The following is a 17,399-nucleotide window of genomic DNA, read 5'->3' as shown; positions in this document are numbered from 1 at the left end:
AGGCACTGAAGATATGGGGGGGGGGACACAACCACAGCGCTCACAGTGTCCCAGGCGAGAATCGAACTCAGGACCTTCTGACTGTGAGGCAACAGCGCTACCGACTGCGCCACCGTATCCCCTCCTCCGTTGCATCAGCTCATCTGAAGAAGGCATGGACAGAGGTCCATCAGCATCTGGAAACAGGTCTTCCCTTACAGGTTTAGCTCGTATGATTCTTAGCGAGTTTGGCCCAAAAAAAGAAAAAAAGAAGAGGCATTCGAAGTTGCACACAACACATATTTTGTAGCAAGCATTTTCTGGGTCAACCCAGCAGGCTATGGGGCTAAAAGGAGGAGAACTGTGAAGTTGGTGTAATAGTAGCCCAAAGGCAGACCTTTCCCAAGGACCATATGGCTCTCTGATGATAGTGCAGAAGCAAAATTGTCTTGAAAACCATTATCTATGTTGCCATGACTGTTCTGAAAAATATTGATATATTTACCTCCGTGAGATTGTATTTTGCTGTTAAATCTGTGAGACACAATAGAAAATGCCAACAAAATGTTGCTGGGGGGGGGCGATCTAAATCACATATAGTGCAAAGAAATATGTTTCAACTCCATGCCTCATTAGATCTCATTAAACCATATGTAATCAGCCATATCATTCAAGCATCCACCCAGAGAAATACATTCTATAACCCCTTAAAGGCAGCAAACTGGAATGCAACAGACGTGATTGAATGAAACAATATGTTGCGTGTGCCTTTAAGAGCACTATGTCCTGCTCTCCACGCCTCTGTCTGACCCTCGTGTGTTTGTTGGCATCAGCTGTCCTTTGTGCTGAGAAGGACACCTTTTTCCTTCACATCTCCGGGGTTATTATTACTTTCATGACAGTGCTCAGAGGACAACATGGAATTGTAATATGGACATGAAGACTGAAAAAGAAGGATCAAGATAAGTTTGGAATACAAAGGTGATCAACTTTGACTTCTGTTCAACTAAATCTACAAGGAAACTTCATCATATCTCAAGCATCCTGCACTATATTATGTTCATTGATTCTTGAGCTATTCTTGAACCCAGAGGTCAGGTGAGGAGTTCAAATGCTGCACGCAGCATTGCAATGGAACCACAATCTCCCTCTTTCTACCACAATCTACCACAATCTACCACTGTCCCATCTTCGTCTCCAAAGGTGGACCGGGGCAACTTCAGGAGAGTCGGCCACACAGAGGACACCAGCCCCTGTCCCATCCCAGGACTCGCAGCGGAGGTCCTGCACATGCAGGTGAAAGGAGGAAGCAAGATCCGAAACCTGCTGCGTTTTGCCACAGCTCGCATGATGGAGGGGGAGGGAAAGGGCAGCAGCGATGGCGCGGCACAGAGACAGGTCGTGTTCACAGGATCGGGCACAGGAGTCACCAAGACCATCACCTGTGTGGAGATTCTGAAACGTAAAGTGGAAGGGCTGCACCAGGTGTCCAAGCTCTACTACAAGACAGTGAATGAGGTCTGGGAGAGTCCACAACATGGAGTGCCGGGTAGAACCATGCACAGGACAGTCCCTTCGATCAGCATCCTGCTCTCCAAAGACCCGCTGGACCGCCAGGAGCCCGGGTACCAGCCGCCTCAAACCCTCGGCGTTCCCCCAGAGGATGAGGAGAGACACAGATCTCTACTCCAGCCGGCCTGCAGCCCCATCTCACGCCACCATCTGCCAGGCAATGCCAAGAGAGCTTGTCCTGATGACCGGAGGATAAGTTCACCCGCAACTTCCAAAATCTGACTCAATACTGTGAAATATCCGAAAATGTACAATATGTACTGCATGCATTTGGCTCAGTCAGAGTGATATTTTAACATGTTTTTGCAGTATCAAGGTTTAATAAACCTACAAATGACAGCACAGCTGAATTTAATCTGCCAATTATTAATATATCCTGGGACATTTTGCTACTGTCTCGAATGTGCGATGTTGCACCAATGTCCAACTTCACAGAGACTGAACTGGAAAAGTTTATGCTATAGCCAGGATGATTATACCCAGGATGATTTGGTGACAATAAAGGCAAGGCTTCCCTTTGGTATAGAGGGTTTCTAAAGTGATTGCTTTGTCCCTTTAATTTTGCAGTAGTTAAATTTGCTAAGAAAAGTACAATACATTGTATTATTGTTGTTGTTGTCATTTTTCATTATTATTATCATTCTTCTTCTTCTGTGGTGTTTTACAGCAGTTGGCATCCTTTATGTTGCATTACCGCCTCCCATACCCCATCGGCTTCCCACCCGCAGACACGGCCAATTGTGACTGTATGTCTGACCAGGCCGGAAGTACCACTGTCGGGAATTGTAATGATCATTATTCTTCTGTGGTGTATTATTAGCAGTAGACACACACACACACACACACAGGCACAGTCACAGGCACACGCACACGCACACACACACACACACACACACACACACACACACACACACACACACACACACACTCACACACACACACACACACACACACACACACACACACACACACACACACACACACACACACACACACACACACAACCACAACCGCCCAAGTGACATCACTTCCATCACAAATGGTGACTGACACCGCCCAGACATACAGAGACCAGACTCAGGTCAGTAAAGTATTATTTGCACAAAGTTTGTTGCACATGAAGTCAATTGTGCAACTCAAATTTACAATAACGTCACAGACGTTTTCTACTCTGGGAGAGACTTCAGATTCATACATTTTCTGTTCTCCAATTTGGTCAATCTGGTCAGTGCATCAGGTTTGTTCTCAACTGGTTTCTAACTTTGGAACCTTTTGAAAGTATTGATGCCTGATTAATGAGGATCATGAGATCAGAATGTGTATTATAGAATTGTTGTAGCATGTAGGCCTAGTTATTTGATCACTTTTCCTGTAGGGGCAACTCCCCTTAAGATAAAGACAGCCTTATCAGACAGGTGTATGACGCTGGTATAGACTATCTATGTACTTTTCCTTTCTAGGTCATTGTCAGAACAGACATACTACTAGTACAGGTCAACAGTGGACTTTAGCTCGCACATGCGCAGTGCGCGGAGACCGACTAGTACAGGTCAACAGAGAAGAGCCTGGTGACGCGAGGTTAGGTCAACAGAGGACTTTAGCTCGCACATGCGCAGTGCGGAGACCGACTACGTGAGGAGCAAAATCCGCTCAGTTCGTGTCCCCCAAGTACCAGCGAGCTTTCCCCCGCAACATGTTCAGAGCTGCCGTCCGACTCTCTGTCTCCGGTGTCCGGAGTTTAACTCGTGTGGGACCAGGGTGTCAAGGTATTTGGCCATTTTTGTTAAGATTCTTACTATGGTTTCTGATCTGACATGGTCAGGGTGCAGCTGGAGCGGAAAACAGCATCGCTGTCGGTCGGCACATTGCGGCGCCCTGCCTGCGCTACCTAGCTAACGTTAGCTATACCATTATGTTACTGCTTAAATTCAGTTAAAACATCAGTGTTGGGGTTAACTGATAGACTATCGTTCAATACAACCATCTATCCATGACACATTGAACACGAGTGTGTGCTGTTCCTCCAGTGACTCATTTGAATGCTGTCTGTCCTTGCCATGACCCAGGTGGAAGGCTTCAGAGTCGGGCCTGTGCCTGTGCTGTTTATACTAGCTGGCTAACTTCCTAGCCATGGCTACTACTAGCAGTTAGCCAACTGGTTGCTATAACGTGCTTGACACATTGAAGCATATTTGCCATTTGGCCGAGTTAACGTTTACAGCAAATGACTACATTGTAGCGTCATCATTGAATAAGTAATACACAGCGATTTCATATTATTCTTTACGTTATTGTCACAATGGTTTGTCCAAATCTTTGCTCGCTAACGTGATGCTACGTTTGCTTCAGCGCTAGTTGTGTTGTGTGTCACTACTAGGGGTGCTAAGCTGGCTTAGTTTAAATTAAGCAGCTAGACATTAATATTACTTCATCTAACTTATTTCAAATAGCTGCCTTTTAATTAACGTTATGTTCCACGTCAGAAGGTGAAATGACCTGCTGGGCTGTCAGTGAGTCTGGTTGGTAGCTAAGCTAAGCTAGGTCATGTCAGGGCAAATCATTGGAAAGGCTCCAGCTGCCAGGAATACATTTCTTGACAGCAAACAACCTTTTAGTCAGAGTGCAGTAGACACCCTTCCTTGACTCTGCTATTTACACGTCTGCAGTCGACACTAGATGCCACTGTTGGTGCTTTGATGACAAGTTTCTTTCCAACCTGACAGTTTTGTTTTCGTTTTCATTGTGTAGCTCCCTTGGTCTCGAGGTGTTACTCGCATGGGAAGCAGGAGACCGATGAGGAGTTTGATGCCCGCTGGGTCACTTATTTCAACAAGCAAGACATTGATGCATGGGAACTGAGAAAAGGTAAGTGCAATAAATGACCAAAAACAGTTCTAGTCGAGTTGACACCCCAATCATTTTAAACAAGCATTTCAACTGTACATTCATGTAGGGTTCAACCCAAAGATCCCCATTTGCCCGGTTGGGCTAGTAGGTAAAAATTGTGCATGTCCCTAGTATATTTTAAATACTGTGTCTGTGTAGCAGCCCAAAGTGAAATTATTGACTGAAAAATGTTCACAATATGCAACAGGGAGAACTAGAAAATAAAAGTCAATTATATTATTGAGTATAATTTGAATTGAAAGGTGTGATCTTAACTTCTTGTTTTAATTCCAACCCTATGGATGAGCCACATAACTAATATCAACTTTTCTGTAAATGTGACCACCGAAACATGAACAAACAAAAACCAGAGTAGAAACGTCTGGTTCATCTTCCATCTTGACATTACATTATAGAACACAGAGGGAATATCCGCGCTTCAGCTGACGAGCTATGCCAGACCAGTGCCTCTCAGAAGAGGGACTGAGTAAACGCATGTGAAAGAAGCAATCTGGAGCACACAGTCAAAGTTAAACAATTTAATAGGTACAAACAAGCAGACTAAAATTTCTCAGAGTCACTCTCTCATGCAGTGTCTTCCTCAGAGTCACTCTCTCATGCAGTGTCTTCCTCAGTCACTCTCTCATGCAGTGTCTTCCTCAGAGTCACTCTCTCATGCAGTGTCTTCCTCAGTCACTCTCATGCAGTGTCTTCCTCAGAGTCACTCTCTCATGCAGTGTCTTCCTCAGAGTCACCCTCTCATGCAGTGTCTTCCTCAGAGTCACCCTCTCATGCAGTGTCTTCCTCAGTCACTCTCATGCAGTGTCTTCCTCAGAGTCACTCTCTCATGCAGTGTCTTCCTCAGAGTCACTCTCTCATGCAGTGTCTTCCTCAGTGCCACTCTCTCATGCAGTGTCTTCCTCAGAGTCACTCTCTCATGCAGTGTCTTCCTCAGAGTTACTCTCTCATGCAGTGTCTTCCTCAGTTACTCTCTCATGCAGTTTCTTCCTCAGAGTCACTCTCTCATGCAGTGTCTTCCTCAGAGTCACTCTCTCATGCAGTGTCTTCCTCAGAGTCACTCTCTCATGCAGTGTCTTCCTCAGAGTCACTCTCTCATGCAGTGTCTTCCTCAGTGTCACTCTCTCATGCAGTGTCTTCCTCAGAGTCACTCTCTCATGCAGTGTCTTCCTCAGAGTCACTCTCTCATGCAGTGTCTTCCTCAGAGTCACTCATGCAGTGTCTTCCTCAGAGTCACTCTCTCATGCAGTGTCTTCCTCAGAGTCACTCTCTCATGCAGTGTCTTCCTCAGAGTCACTCTCTCATGCAGTTTCTTCCTCAGAGTCACCCTCTCATGCAGTGTCTTCCTCAGAGTCACTCTCTCATGCAGTGTCTTCCTCAGTGTCATTCTCTCATGCAGTGTAAATGGCCTGCATTTATATAGCGCTTTTATCCAAATCGCTTTACAGTCAGTAGGTACATTCACCCATTCACACACCGATGGCGGCAGGTTACCACGCAGGGTGCTGGCACACCAACGGGAGCAATTTGGGGTTCAGTGTCTTGCCCAAGGACACTTCGACATGCAGACTGGAGGAGCCGGGAATCGAACACCGACCTCTTTTATCCAAAGCGATTAGTGGATGACCCACTCTCCCTCCTGAGCTACAGCCGCCCCAGTGTCTTCCTCAGAGTCTCACTCTCATGCAGTGTCTTCCTCAGAGTCACTCTCATGCAGTGTCTTCCTGAGAGTCACTCTCTCATGCAGTGTCTTCCTCAGAGTCACTCTCTCAGGCACTTGTTTTGAAACGTTAGTCTGCTTGTTTGCACCTATTAAATTGTTTAACTTTGACTGTGTGCTTCTTTCACATGTGATTACATGACATTATTTGTGTGTGTGTGTGTGTCTGTGTCTGTGTGTGTGTATATATATACTGGTATGTCAATCTGACAACTATCAGTCTCATGACTAATAAGACTCTGGGACAGACGGACAGTGGATGTCCGTGCTGAGACTTCTGTTTCCGTGCGCCGCCGTCATTGTTTGCAGTCCAGTTGATGCAGGAATGGAGTTGGACTTTTGTGTTTTAGCTTCAGATGACATTTTGGCTAATCTCTATTAACCAGATAACCGCATATGAGACGTCGTCGGGACTGGAAACCAGAAGTCTCGGCACGTGTGTCCGCTCCACACCGGAGAGCCCGAAAAATTGTCCCAGAGTCTATATGACTCCGGGTCACATGTCTGTATGACTCTGGGTGCCCAGATTGTTTTTAAACCGACTGCTTTTCCAGCGTACTGCCGCTAGCTCTTTTCATGGGCATAGAGTGTGTGTTTGCCATTATTATCATATTATCAGTGCCGAATTGATTCATTTTTAACTCGAGGAAGATGTTGCATTCACATAACAAGAAACAGCGTTGTACTTTATGCTCTTCATAATTTGAAGTAGCTGCCAACATGTCCGCTCCGCACAACCTGCTGGATCCCTTTCTTACTCTGGAATGGCATGCAATCCGATGGGTCAGAAAAAGCACAACAGTGAGAGAGACAAAGATAATAGGCTTATTTCCGCAGGAGAAATGGTAAGACCAGAACGTTTTCCCATAACCGGCTCAGTAAGGCCACTGACGCACCAATCAACTGGCCCAAGAGGATCACATCATATACTGCATTTGTAACACATTTCTACAATTATTCAAGTAGTGTTTTGAATCAGGTTGGTTTGCAAAACGGCATCCGAGTGTAGATCAATTATTGTTCCATCAAGTCATTTTAACGGCACAATAAATGTTTGAAATATACAAGTTTACTACAAAGATGAATTGTGTCCATTAGAAGACCTAAGCTTTGAGATAACATGAGGCAGCAGCTGTGGAATGATGGAAAGAAAGCCGATGATGAAATGTTGCTTTTTTCCTGCCCTTCAATTGCTGAATGTGATTGTGTCTTTCAGGGATGAACACGTTGATCGGTTATGATCTGGTACCTGAACCAAAGATTCTTGAAGCTGCTCTGCGAGCCTGTCGGAGGTTAGATGACTTGGCTAGTGCCATCCGAATTTTGGAAGCTGTCAAGGTGAGAGAAAAGATCAAGTAGCAACGCTTCAGAAATGATTTTATTCACGATTTACAAATTGCAACACAACATCTTTGTAATGTAGTCGTTACTCATCATCAACTAGTGATGACTGGTGTATTACCATTTGCTGCTGTTTGTTTCCTCAGGACAAAGCCGGCCCCCGCAAAGACATCTACCCATACCTGATTCAAGAGCTGCGGCCAACGCTAGATGAGCTGGGAATCTCCACACCTGAAGAGCTTGGCATTGACAAATTATAGTAGGTGTTGAAAGTGTCTAATCGGCAATATATAATTTCAGATCTGTCACACGATGTGATTCTAACAGAAATTCTGGTGTATGTTTCTTCCAGATCTCATAACAACGGTGGATCCCCGTGACACAGAAACCTTGTACATCAATCTTTCCCTCATAATATGTGTGATATTTAATTGGGCCTTTATTAAGTTCTTTTGCTTGTAAAATATTGATGAACCTAATAAAGGAAAAATATATCTTTATTGAGTGTCGCACACGTATTTGGATGTGTTTTTTTTAAATAGTTTGAGTACTCAATTAAAGCAACTTGTCGATTGCTTTGATGGAGTACAGTAGGTCACATGAAGGTGGTGCATGTTGTCGCAGTCACCTAGTGCGTCTGGGTTTTCTTGTGTGAGTCTCATGTTTTGCCACCAGGGAGCAGCATTTGTCATGAATGTAAACATCATCTTACTGTATTTAATTCTGGTTCAATCTTTTACATCTGTTTTCATTTCAGGGAAAAAGTACATGATTTTAAAATAAACTTGTTGAAATGGCACATGGGTTATATGTTTCTTAACATAAGAGAACTGGAATATTCCCAGGAAGAATATTAAAGGTGACTACTCAGTTTTTAGAGTTCATTTATTGACATGGCCTAGGACAGTCAGATTTTGTGAATATGGAAAAATTATCACGGTCCATTGTGATTTCAGTGTTTTCAATAGGAGCTTCAGTATTATGAGAGAACGATATGGCATGCCATTTACAGAAATACTCTATAATGGGTATTCTGGCCTTCACCTTCTAACATAAATATTGGCTTTATAGTAAGCTATTCTGATTTGAGATGTTTGTTTAAGTAATCATTTGAGTTCATTATTTCAATGCCCTTTCCACCCAAGCATTTGCCACTATTTCCATTTCCAATTATTTAAAAATTGCCTAATCATTTGGAGTTGCACACAATAGTTTTGCCAAAACTACACATCACATTTGAGAAGACATGTTTATCAAGTAAATCATGTTCTTTTGAAATGCTTACAACATGAAATGACAAGAAGGATTCAGATCTGTTGATCACTTGATCAAAACCTTTCAGACTCATGCAGCTTTAAGGAGGCCTCTGGAATGTTGTAGTTTTCTTAAAAGCACTGGTTCTCAATGTGGGGTCCGGGGACCACCTGGGGTCCCTCAGGGGGTCCCCAGCAAACTGATGAATTATTAAACTTGACCATTATTTAATTTACAACACAATTAGAGAACGTAGAAGAATGGCTGCTTTGATCATAGTTTCTCTGTTATCTGCCTTCTACAGTACAGTTAGTTCCATCCCCAGATGCTTTATATATATATTTATATGATTTAGTCCAGAATTCGACAACATATCTAATAAAAACTATTCTCAGTTTTGTGTTTGAGAGACAAAATCAGATGTGGGTCCATCGGTTTAATCCGACCAAATGAGGGTCCTTGATAGATATGAAAAAGGTTGAGAATCGGTCTTAAAGCACACCGATTTCACAATCTGAAAATGTTCAAACAAGCCTCAGAAGCAAATTACTGTTTTACAAGGCAAAATAAGAGTGACAGCTGATTCCTGTGAGTTGAGAAAGGTACAGCTGTGCCTCCCCGCCTTGCTTCTCCTCCACAGCCGATTCAGAAAGTCTTTTTGATTGGGGTTATGACTGCTATAAATAGATTCAGAAAGTCCTTTTGATTGGAGTTAAGACTGGTATAAGTAGTCTGGATCTATGTGATTGGGGTTATGACTGGTATAAATAGTCTGGATCTATGTGATTGGGGTTATGACTGGTATAAATAGTCTGGATATGTGAAAAACAGATTTTGGAGAAGTTATACATTTGAGTGGGATGATCAGGTCACTGCAGGAGGCACGTTGCCATACTCGCATAACTAGTTTTCATTGGAGGAAAAACATGAAAAGGGAATAATGTGAATGATTTAGTACCACAGTGGTCCCTTTAACATTGTGGCCTTGGGGCCCCAAAGGCCTACATAGCATGCATAGCATTCATAGATTGTGTGACCTAGTATTCAAACTTTGTTACTACCTACTACTACAACTACAGTACTACTACTTGAAATGTTGAACAAAACCAAAAACTATCCATGCATTGATTTGCTGTAAACAGCATAGCTATGAAGTCCATTAATCAATTAAGAGTTATATCAAGGCATTTTACAAATAGATTGAGCCGGTTGCACAAAACACCTTAAGTTAAGATTGTCCTTAAACTCAGAGTTAAGCGGTTTCCATGAAATAAAATCGGTTGCACAAAACACCCTTACAAGAAGTCTTATCCTTACGGTGAAACATAAGGAAACAGGAAAATATTTAAGGGAGTTTTGTGCAACCAACTTTATTTTGTGGAAACCTTAACTTGGACTTTAAGGTGTGTTGTGCAACTGGCCTGCTGCTATTTGCCAGACTGTGAAGGACTTGAAGCTACGGTTTCTTGTCCTCCTCGCGGATTTTAATACAATATGTCAAATTTATAAATTTGTATATTGCTACTGTTTACTGCTGGAGTGTGTGACTGGTTTGTTTTTATGAATGTTTTGTTCTCATGACTACCTGTTTAAATGAAGGGTGAATGGGGGAAAATGTAAAGTGAGCTTTAACTCTGGCTTCAAGGCCTCATGTTTGCTCTCTTTCTTGTCAAGTAAATTTCGCTGCTTCCCTGTAATTAGTCTGCTAAAGACAACAGCATCTGTCCTGTTCTTTTTATAGAGGGGTGGGAGTGAGTGCTGTTACCCATTCTCAAGAAAACAGCCACAAACAAGGCTGTTCAACATGCAGGGGTTCACAGAGGGGCCAGAATTGCATTTTAAGTTGGTTTAGTAGCCAGAAACTAATCAGGGTAGGTCTACTTCTTCTGTTTGCCCTCCCCCCACCCGAAAGCTTCCTCCCTTTCAACTTGTAAATGGCATGTTGCCTGTTGGGAATTTGGTTATTTCTATCAAGGGAGAGCAATTTAGGAGTCGGTATAGGAGTGAGACAGACTGATTCGGTAGCCCTTGCCTTGGCATAATTGATGGACCATTTGGGAAATTCACTCCAATTATCAGATCAGATGATAATGCAGACAACCCAAACATGGATTGGCCTACCTCCAAACCTCTATTTGTCACCAACACGTTTTGTCTGGGCACAGAAAACCAAGACTTAAATTAAGTTAAATATGTGATGCTATATGAAGTTTGAGCCCTGTTGTTAAGAAAATAAAGTATAGCCTACTGTACAGTCAGGAGAGTGCCTAATGTGCCATGATTGCAGTGTATAGCCACAATTAATTTCCCTGCATAGGTGAAATAAAATACAGATACTATCCTGTGAGTCCTGACCTGAACTCTTAAAATCTTGATTTTCTTCTATTTTTATTAAGGTAGAGAGCATTTTATGTTATTTCATACTGACTGAATAGTTAGAACAAGTTAGAACTGCATAAGGGGATAATATAACCTAGGTTTGAGTTTTTTAGGGAGGGTTTTCTCCTTTAAGTCCCACATATTATTGTGAAGTGGGTGGGTACTGGTAGTTCCCGAGAGGTGAAGGCAAGAAAGCCCACTTTACGAGCATGGGGCGGTCCTTTCATTCATCCAAGTTGGGGGTGTAGGCCACTCAGTCAAAGACAATCAAAGATGTTTGAGTTTCCATGCGCAGTGACCAGGGAGGTAAAGAGCGCAGACATATTATTTCCCCTCCTCCTCCTCCCAGCTCCGATCACTCTTACGCCCACGCTACTGGGCTTTTAAATTACATTTGATTGGAGGGATCGTTTCAATTAAAAAAAGGGGTCATGTAAATGCGACTTGTTTTGCTGCTGGAATAAAGACGGAAAAACTAAGATAAGACCTGTAGGTGATGATGGATTACTCCAAGGCGCAAATGGTGAGTGTGTCAACCGACTTGTTTTGGCAACGCGTTCACTCGTGTTTGTTAACGTTACAGTATTTAACAAAGCAAGGGGCCGATTATGACTAAAGCAATGTAGAAGTTACCAGGGGGTATGTGTAGGCTACTTAAACGACGAAGTTTTCAGGATCAATTCTGTTAAAGTTTTGGAATAGCTGAGGTTTGACGCCTCCATTGTACGCGTCATGTTTACATTGATCAGCGTAGCGAAAAGTAGGCTAATTGACTTGAGTTTTGCAAACATTAATTATAGGCTAACTCGTTTGATTCGACGTCGACGATATTGTATATAGACTCCATCAAAAAGGCCCACAACAAATCTTTGTATGCTTTTTATACAATTATTTTCAAGTCAATTATTTCATGTAGCCTAGCCTATTTGAAGCCACCGATCTGCTCCACTTTGATCCACAGTAGCCTATATCTGCATTTCGGCCCACCCAGCCTCTCTCTTTGAACAACTTCCACTGCGAATTTGAATACGAATTTGTTTAGAGTCAAAAGCTAATTTGTCTAACTTTGAATTACAGACGAGTTGCCCGGCATGAAAACTGCAATTTGGTAAAAGTCAAATTGGTATGTAGCCTAGCCTTCTTAAATTTAGCTGGCAATAATTACAACTGCCTCCTCCGTTGTATTGCCAGGCTCAATTTAAGAAGACTACATATAGCCTAGGCCTATAGACCAATTTGACTTGTACCAAATTGCAGTTGAATCAGTGCAGGGCATAAGACTCCATCAGCCCATGGCTACATGCACAGTGATGAAAGACATGGGATATGCTCAAAGCTTTCCTCTCAAATTAATTCTATTTTCTGCCCTTAGTCAAGTTTATCTGGCGAGGGAGGCCCAGCAGGAGCAGGCTACCAGGCTGGTCTGGTGGGGGTGAAGCTGTCGGCTGTGATGGAGCAGCTCCAGAGGCAACAGGAGGCCAAGCTGGAGCAGGAGAAGCACCTCCGCCAAGCCCAGCTCCTGTTCGCCAAGCACGCCGCTGCAGCCAGGGCCACTGGCTCCTCCAGACTAGACTCCACATTATTTGGTAATAACGACGAGAGAGACGGGGAGCCTCGTCATCACACGGCACAACAACAACAACAACCTATGAACATCAAAATGGATTCAGAGCTTGTCAAGGAGGAGAGAGATGAAGACTCCGAGATGGATGATGATGATGAGGAGGAGGAGGAGGAGGCGCGGGACATGGTGGAGGATGATGAAGAGGGGGAGAACAGGCCGCAGCACCAGGTGAAGAAGCCTGGAGCCTTCTCCTCGCCTCCTTACTCCACAGCCCAGCCGCCTGCTGTCAAGCAGCCGGGTGCCTCTCCTCCTCCTCCTCCTCCTGCTGTGAAACAGGAGCCTGATGAGAAGGACCTGCTGTCTCCTGTGGGCCAACACTCCTTCACATCGCCAAACGGATTTGCAGACTGGGGCTACGACGAGCCGTTCAAACAAGTACGTTGGTCGGTTTCGATTTCATTGTGGGGTAGGGAGGGGTTGTGTTTTTCTCTCTTTAATGTATGTTTGATGTCTTTTAGGATGATTTCTAACCATATATTTTTGCCCAGTTGTAGATATGTGACAGCTGTTTGTATATCCCTGGCCAATTTTGAATATTTTATGGTAATTATGACTCCGGACTGAATTGAGCCACTTGCATTTCCCTTCATCTTGCAGAAAGAAAAGGGCCATCTGTAGTTTTTCCCCCTTTTCATTTTGCCTCGCGTGTCCCCGCTGTCCCGTCTCTCTTTCATTGTGGGCTTGTCCCCGCTGAGCGTTTGGCACACCCTGCCTGCCCTGCCACAAGCAGGAGGAGGAAGGAGCGTGGCCCTTTGGCAAGGAGCCCAAAATGGTGTGATGGTGTTTGTATGTCGATGGTGTTTAGTTAACTAGCCCAGGTCAGAGATCTCTCCTTCGGGCTTGCCCTCGCTGCTGGCCAAACTAATTGGTCTTCTAGCATGTGGTCCAACCCAAAAGTTTGAGGCCGCCTAACTATAGATGGAGTCAGATTAGAGAATCAAAATAGCCAGAAGGTTACTGCCTTTTAAAAAGGGTTGACTATTGCGACGGGTTGCCAGGTAGAGTTGGAGCCGAATTTTCAGCCGCATTGCATCGGCCAGGTCTCAAATAATGGCATGAACTTACTGAGGTCCAGAGGGAGTATTTATGATCGTGCCTTTCCTCTGGACACATTCTACTACACTCAGTAGTAACAGAAGCCTGTTCCCTTGTGGGGTGTTTTTTTTCTCCTCTCCTTCGATGTGATTGGTCCTTCTGTGTGCGTCTCCCCTGCACAGGCCCCACTTCAATACATAATGATTAATGAGCGTTGGCTGTGGACGGAGGGGACAGCAGGGTTGGTTGGTGCGTCGTCAACGGCATACCAACAAGTAGCCATCAAGTTTGGTTGCGGAAGCGTTCCGTGTTTTCTGGAGTAAAAATGGGATTTACACAAGTATGTGTTTATCGGGACGAGTTTTACACACTGCTCATTCAGGTCAAATAGAGATTTGCTATTCCCTTGTTTCTTTTGTCCTTTATTCCTACTTTTTTTTTGATATTGTCGCTTCTCGCGTTGACATTTTTCATCTCCATTCTCAATGAGCTTCGTTTTAAACCTCACCACCAAGCCCCCGGCCCCGAACAATTCACCGCTGACGTAGCTGTAGTAGCACAGTGGCTAACTTTGCATAATTTAGCTGTCGCTTGGCAACACTTAATGGCAGCTTGAGTAATCAATATATTGTGCTGCGTACTGAGTGGTGGGAGTGCTAGTTTCCTTTCCTCCTCCTCCTCAGGCCGGTCACAGTCAACCTGTGGCACATTAGACACGTTTCTCCTGCTTTCATTAAAAAAACCATCAGTAGAGACTATTTTTTTTAAAGATCTTACAGGGGGGCAGACCATGTTTGGATTGTACAATTTCCTTTGCCCTAACCACCAGAAACATCTGGGATGGAATATGAATGTATCATCTAGAGACCCTTTATGTGGCCTTGGGAGGAGACGACAGAGTAATGCTGTGCTGCGGATGTCTGACCTTCTAATTAGCGTCACTTTAGACGCGTTTTCATAATCTAGAGAAGGAGGCTTGCAGGAGCTGGATCCTATTGTGCATCTCTGTACCGTACTTAAAGGGACACTCCACCCATTTTCAACGCTGATTTATTTTGCACAGAATCTCACACATATCCGAAAAGTGTCAACCGCTTTGCAGACGATCATTTTAGTTTGACAGTTGTTGAGAGTTCCATTGAGTAAAGTTGTGGACCAGTAGAAGTCATTCGTGCACAAATTCAATCACTGGTCCACAACTTCACTAGAATCAATTCTCAATAACTGTCAAACTAAATGATTGTCTGCAAAACGGTTTACACTTTTCGAGATATGTGTGAGATTATGTGCAAAGCACCTTGAATTGCCTTTGTGTATGAAAGGTGCTATATAAATAAAATTTGACTTGACTTGACTTGACTTGACTTGCAAAATGTGTGTTCCTTTAATGATTGTGTGTGTGCTCATTGATTTCTCCCATTTTACTTTCAATCAAAGTTAGGATGAAAAGCATTGTTTTAAGTGTTAGTGTAGGAATACTATGGTGGAGCTTTGCAGACTTGACTGAAAGGGTGTGTGCAGCCTATAGCCAGCCAGGCAGTACATTACATTTGTTTGCCACTTTGCCTAACATGGAAAAGCACCTCTGTGTCCTTGCGTCTCAACCTTTGCACATGTTTGCCTTGTTCGTCGAGCTCGTTAGTCGCATGGTTGTCTTCCACTGGCGGTCTTCTACTCTCGTTATCTCTATATACGAGTTTACTTTTTCCTTCCCTTAATTGGATAAATAAGCATCTTTGAGGAGTTTAGCATGCTGTATGTGCAAGCCTCGCCATGCTGGACAATCTCTTGTTACAGCCTTGTGCGGTCTGCCTGCAAACCTTTAATTGTGGGCGGGATACATCTGCTCTCAGTCGGGCCCTCGGCACAGCGAGCGGCCAGATCAATGATTGGATGGCAGACTGAAGAGACCAATCATTTTATTTGGATTAAATAATGTGGTCCCGCCCCCTGCGGTGACATTGAAATGTGACCAGGGATCCGTTTTCACTGCAGCTCTGGAACGGTCGTACTGTTTTAATGAAGCTCATTATAATTAAGAGGCAGCAATTTGAATGCATTATAGCAAATAAGATGGCGTCACCAGGCTGTCTCTCAAAGGAGAGAGAGAGCCTGGTGCACATTACTGGCAGGCAGGGTTCCTACAAAGTCTTGAAAGTTTGGAAAATGCTTGATTTTCACAGTCATCTTTTCAACGTTAGGAAATAGGAATATGTTTGAATTTGAATATACTCCTTGAAAAGTGCTCGATTTTTTTAACATAATCTGCAATCTGGTCTTTCAAATGACACCTTGAACATAATTACACCCTAAAGAAGGCTAGAATATAGCGAGATAAAGTCCTCTGTTGTTACTCTGGAAATTAGCAAGCGTTAAATAATCATGATCAAAACATGCAGTCACACAATTAATATGAACAGCTGGTCAAAAAACCGTGACAATATACATGGGTATAAAGGAGTACTGTAAACTTTATTTTTTTGCAATTGCATTTTACACTAAGCATTTTAGATGTGATTATAAAGGCTCAGAGAGTCTGGACATTTTTGGTTTTGGTACCTTGAGTTGAAAGTGCTTGAATTTTATTCTCAAAAAGCTGTATGAACCCTGGGCAGGACATGGTCTTCCTCCCTAAGAAGTGCTTTGTCCCCCATAGAAAGATGGTTTTATATGCTGTTAGTTCATTTTATTTTTGTAGCTACATAGCTAGATAAGGCGCATCACATTTATTTACGTCACTATGACGCCCTGTTTTCAGAGCAGAATTGTTTTTTTGAGCCGTTCCCAGCGTTTCCGCCGGAAGACCGCGGAGACGCTTTTGGCCCCTAACCGCAAATAGTATTTTACCGAGTGCAATACATTTAGGAAGGATTCATTGCATTGCTTGCACTGTTGTGTACATTGTTAAGCCATTTCAAAAGTCAAGCGTGTATTTTTATTTTTGGATTGGTCGCACAAACGGAATTAAGTGAAACTAAAGTTGATCGTTCGATACTATGTTGCGTTATAATAAATGTGATTCATAACGATCCGATACAGTGTATTTCAAATATATAAAATAAAAAGATATGAAGCCGTTTTTCAAACTAAACGACAGACGAGACTTTTCTGACCTACATGCCGAATACTATCGGGATTCCCAGGGCTACATGTGTGAAAGCTCTGTGAGCAATTAAGTGAAAGGTCTTTGTTCATAGATCCACAGTAGGTCTCACTTGCTCATCAATAAGGGGGGAAGGGATTTATTTTCACTTGATGGCCAAAAGACTGGATGTTTATCTACCTTTCCATCAATAGCCCTGCTGCTGGCCCTTTATTAGAAAGGCCAAGCTGAAGCCATTACATGTGTCAACAACTCTCCCACCAGGGTGACTTCTTGGTGGGGGGTGGGGGGGGGGGGGGGGGGGGGGGTGTTTTGTGTGTCAAACTCTTAACATGAATGTGTAGAATTATACAGCCAGCAAAGCTGCAAACAAAGGGGGAAAAAAACTGTTTTTACTGGCAGTCCTTGCAATGTCATGGGGAGGTTGAATGTATGCAAGCGTTTGCAGAGTGAACGGTGTTTAGTGTAAACATGAAGCGAGGCTGTTA

At 43.5% G+C, this 17,399-nt stretch overlaps 2 protein-coding genes and 1 pseudogene across 3 annotated transcripts in view; all 3 read left to right on the top strand.

Annotated features, from left to right (window-relative positions):
- Positions 1-1,110: 1,110 nt before the first annotated feature.
- On the top strand, positions 1,111-1,773 carry LOC310800388 (ribonuclease P protein subunit p25-like protein pseudogene; annotated as a pseudogene). The gene has a single exon. The product of its transcript is annotated as a ribonuclease P protein subunit p25-like protein pseudogene (transcript).
- A 1,407-nt stretch (positions 1,774-3,180) lies between these two features.
- Positions 3,181-8,315, top strand: cox5aa (cytochrome c oxidase subunit 5Aa). Its single transcript, XM_083663221.1, has 5 exons — positions 3,181-3,317; positions 4,300-4,416; positions 7,392-7,513; positions 7,663-7,775; positions 7,869-8,315. Coding segments are annotated over exons 1-5 (426 nt in total). The 5' UTR covers positions 3,181-3,244; the 3' UTR covers positions 7,870-8,315.
- A 3,330-nt stretch (positions 8,316-11,645) lies between these two features.
- The window catches only part of LOC310800386 (AT-rich interactive domain-containing protein 3B-like), a gene marked incomplete at both ends in the record, with an annotated part of 19,912 nt that continues 14,158 nt past the window's right edge, over positions 11,646-17,399 (top strand). The window contains 2 exons of the mRNA XM_083662987.1: positions 11,646-11,672; positions 12,522-13,148. Coding sequence (XP_083519113.1) covers positions 11,646-11,672; positions 12,522-13,148 — 654 coding nt within the window. The remainder of the gene's footprint in view (positions 11,673-12,521; positions 13,149-17,399) is intronic.

The sequence above is a fragment of the Poromitra crassiceps genome, assembly GCF_964638095.1.
Source record: "Poromitra crassiceps genome assembly, chromosome: 30".
NCBI lineage: Eukaryota > Metazoa > Chordata > Actinopteri > Beryciformes > Melamphaidae > Poromitra > Poromitra crassiceps.
Note: the sequence above shows the minus strand (reverse complement) of the source record. Positions and strands in the feature narration are given on the sequence as shown.